The sequence below is a fragment of the Atta colombica genome, unplaced genomic scaffold (genome assembly GCF_001594045.1).
Source record: "Atta colombica isolate Treedump-2 unplaced genomic scaffold, Acol1.0 scaffold224, whole genome shotgun sequence".
NCBI classification, from domain to species: Eukaryota; Metazoa; Arthropoda; class Insecta; order Hymenoptera; family Formicidae; genus Atta; species Atta colombica.
The window spans coordinates 59,363-63,082 of record NW_017259321.1 but is presented as its reverse complement, the minus strand read 5'-3'; the positions used below and the strand labels follow the sequence as shown (position 1 = coordinate 63,082).

Sequence of the window (3,720 nt, the reverse complement as noted above, 5' to 3'; positions counted from 1 at the left end):
ATATATATATATCACTTGAATGTTCCTAGAAAAACTTGAAAGTTACAGTGAGAGATAGAACGTGTCCGTCAAACATTATAATTTTTTTATGAATATATCTTCATGGCCATTATTGTACAATTAGCATCGATTATTTAAATCGCATCTAATTGTTATTGCAGATTTTTAATTAAGTTAAATCTAATTGGGAAATAAATTTAATAGCAAATGTATAAATAAAAAATTGATTCAAGTGAATTGATTGATTGATTTGAATGCGATAACAACTATGTATTTGTTGCCTCTTTCGAATTTTCAAATATTCTGTTTTATGTACTTTCAGCGTGTTTCTGGTCAGAGAGAGCAAGAGTAATCCTGGGGCCTTCGTGCTGACCTATAAGTACAACGACAAGGTCTTTCACGCACAAATCCAACCCGTAAGTATTCGCGTCTGATCGATAATTAGCGACAAGTCGAGGCTCTTTTTTGCGGTCGAGTTAACTTCGCGGCGATTAAACGCGAAAAAGTTTCTCCGATCGTTTACTTTAAAGCTTACTCTAAAGCCATTGCGAACGAATTGCTAACACAAGTTCCTAAAAGAAAAAGGATTTTAATCTTTTACCGTCCGAGTTAATTTCATTGGATAAACCGATATTAAAAATAACTGTTTTTATTTTAATATCAGCCATATATCAGCCTAAACTTACAGTAAATTGATTTTATAAGAATTCGATAATAAAAGTTTTTTAGTTAGTTTTAATCTCCTAATTATTTTTCTTCTAATTATTTTTGTCATATGAAAAAGTACGTTTCTTCGCACTAAATTATTACATTCGATATACACGTCTCTTTCACACGACTTCATGATATCTCTTGAATATTTTATATTAAACACTGCGTATATATTCGATACAGACAGATTTGTTTCTTCATTCAAATTATTTTTTTTCAGATCTTTGATGAGCGTCGCAACTGCTGGCTGTATACTCTCGATAAGGGAACGACCAAGTTTTACGATTTGCTGCAATTGGTTGAGTTCTATCAGCTGAACGCAGGCTCGTTGCCTACCCGGCTCACTCATTACGTGCAGAATGGAGTAAAACCGCCGCTGCACAAACCGGAGGACGGCGGGGCATCGCCGTCGCCGCCTGAGAGCAGTAGCCAGCGAATCAACAGCATCGACAAGGCCGCTGAGCCAAGCGGTAATCCGAGCAGCATTTGAGTATAGGACAGTCGGCGACCCGCTTGTGTTGTCGACGATGATCGCTTACTTACCGTTTGCGCCACTACCAATGGGCCCCTCGACCTCGCTACCATCACCGACAATATTGTGATGGTGCACCGTAGCAACAGTAACAACAATCGTCTGGGGAATAATAACAGCAACGGCGGTGGCAACGGGAATCGTGACGATGTCCACACGACACGATCGGGTTGCTGGAACCTGTGTTTTTGCAGTTACAACAAGTGGGATTTGTAGCGCGATCAGTAACGGCAGTAGCAAAGTAACAGGATGAAGTTCAAGCGGATGCGAAGATGTATGGCTGTTTCGTTAATGAGAGAAAGAGAAAGAAAGAAAGAAATAGAACGATGAGCACGAAAGAAGACAAGCGACACGGCTTGAGCATCATCCATCGTTCAGTTATTCTCGGATCGCAACTCGTTCTAATAACGTAGCATGCATGTGTGACGTCACTGGGTCGGCTGACCCGTGCAACAGAACGACCAATTTTTGGGCGCGAGGCACGCAATAATGAGGAAAGATATGATAGCCACGGGAAGAAACCGTAGGATCGCTGTTGTACGAGAAATTGTTCGTTTCAGTTCTTCACGTTTGTTCTGTTGTTCTACTCACGCGAGTCTATAGTAACGCGGCGTCGGTGTCCGCCGACAGCGATCCTCACGCGGAATCCTCAAACGAAACCTCTTTGATGTTTTTAATCATACTGTGTTAGTCGTCATATAAGGATCCATCTTATCGTCTAGACCTTTCCGAATACCTTCCTCCTTTCCTTTTATTTTTCTCTTACCTAAGAGTCTCAGCGATTAAACAAACGATCTAAGTCTAGACGATCAAAGAGGCATCGCGTATTTGTTTCATCTTTTTTCTTCTTTTCTTTCCATTTTCTATATTTTCACGTTCGTGCAAGCATGGCGCGTACGACTAGAAGATTACTAATCGCGCGTGGCGACATCGCCATTCGCGAAGTTATTTCGTGAGAAGAAAGGAAAAGCGCAATTGTGCGCGCGTATATGATGGATGATGTGTTGTATCATAGTATGCTTGCAAGAGAACTGAGAAGAAAGAGATAGACAGAAGCCTGTACGATATAGTTATATAGCTGTATCGTATGAGTCAGTAATTCAAGACAAATACAAACACAGAATTTGGCTTTTCTGCTTGAATGTGTGTGTGTGTGTGTGTGTGTGTGTGTGTGTGTGTGTGCGTGCGTGCGTGCGTGCGTGCGTGCGTGCATGCGTGCGTGCATGCGTGCGTGCGTGCATGCGTGCGTGCATGCGTGCGTGCGTGCGTGCGTGTGTGTGTGTGCGTGTGTGTGTGTGTGTGTGTGTGTTGTGCGTATGTGTATGTATATATGGAAAAGAAAGAAATTGTCGCGTGGTCTCCCCTTCCTCCCTTATCCTTTTTATTTCCTCGTTTTTCTTTCTGGCGCGCGTCGCGCGTACCAAACATCTCTTCTGTTTAGTCGTTTCTCCGAAGAGAATGCGCGACAGAGTCAATCGCGCGATTAGCTACCATATAACTTTGTCGCCTGACGACAATGACAGGTTAAAATGACGAGAGAATCGACCAAATCAAGAGAGAGAGGAGAGAGTGCACGAAGCGTCCGCGTGTTCCGTTCATTAGTTGTAAGAGAGATGTTTCAAGCAGAATTACTTGGAAATGATAAATATCGAGGTTCACGATTATTTCCGAGTCCAAGATGTTCAAAATTAGCGAGACGGTTTTTTCGATGGGACAGGGGCAACGGAAATAGAATATAGGTTTTATCGTAGAAGTGTCGAGAGTCTCGCATTTTGTTTTTCGCAAAATTTTTATTGCGGCTCGAAAACGCGAATTTTCGCTGCGGGACGAGCCCATTACATAAATGAATTTAAGAAATACAATTAATTAGTATAAGGATCCTCGATGCACGCCTACGTCGAGGGCCGAGGAACACGCTCGCGGATTCTCGTGGTATTGTAACGCGCGCCGAAAAATGTGAAAGCGTGTCCCTTGGCAAATATGATCTCATATTTTACAGATGTTTCAGTTACGTGAGGCATTTGTTGGTTAATACGAATTCGAAGATGAGGTTCAATTATAATTATTATAAAACTGTACTAGGAACGCGTAACATTGAAATAAGAGAACGAAAGAGAATGAGTGAGAAAGGTTTCGGTAGAAGAAATGTATGTATATGTGCGAGGAGACGAATAAGGAAGAAGTTGAGGACGAAGTTGATCAGGTGGTAAAACAAAAAGAAAAAAGTATATTTAAATACAAAACAGATATATATACATAATATGTATATGCATGTTCTAAATTGTACAATTTAATTTTATATTCGGGATATATATTATATACTATCGATTGGAAAGAATCGATAGTGCGAAGTTCGTGGATGCAGCATCACCGGCTGCGAACGTTGTCGTGCATTCTAGATTTATAATATGGAAGTTTTTAACGTAATGTTTTTCGAATAATAATGCGAAAGTCATAGAAGACGAAAACGGATTGAC

The 3,720-nt window shown here is 40.9% G+C and overlaps 1 protein-coding gene across 1 annotated transcript in view; it reads left to right on the top strand.

Annotated features, from left to right (window-relative positions):
• Positions 1-2,419, top strand: part of LOC108688030 (growth factor receptor-bound protein 14-like) — a 223,553-nt gene extending 221,134 nt beyond the window's left edge. Inside the window, exons 11-12 of the mRNA XM_018194103.1 lie at positions 323-416; positions 932-2,419. Coding sequence (XP_018049592.1) covers positions 323-416; positions 932-1,201 — 364 coding nt within the window. The 3' untranslated portion in view covers positions 1,202-2,419. The remainder of the gene's footprint in view (positions 1-322; positions 417-931) is intronic.
• The last annotated feature ends 1,301 nt before the right edge of the window (positions 2,420-3,720 follow it).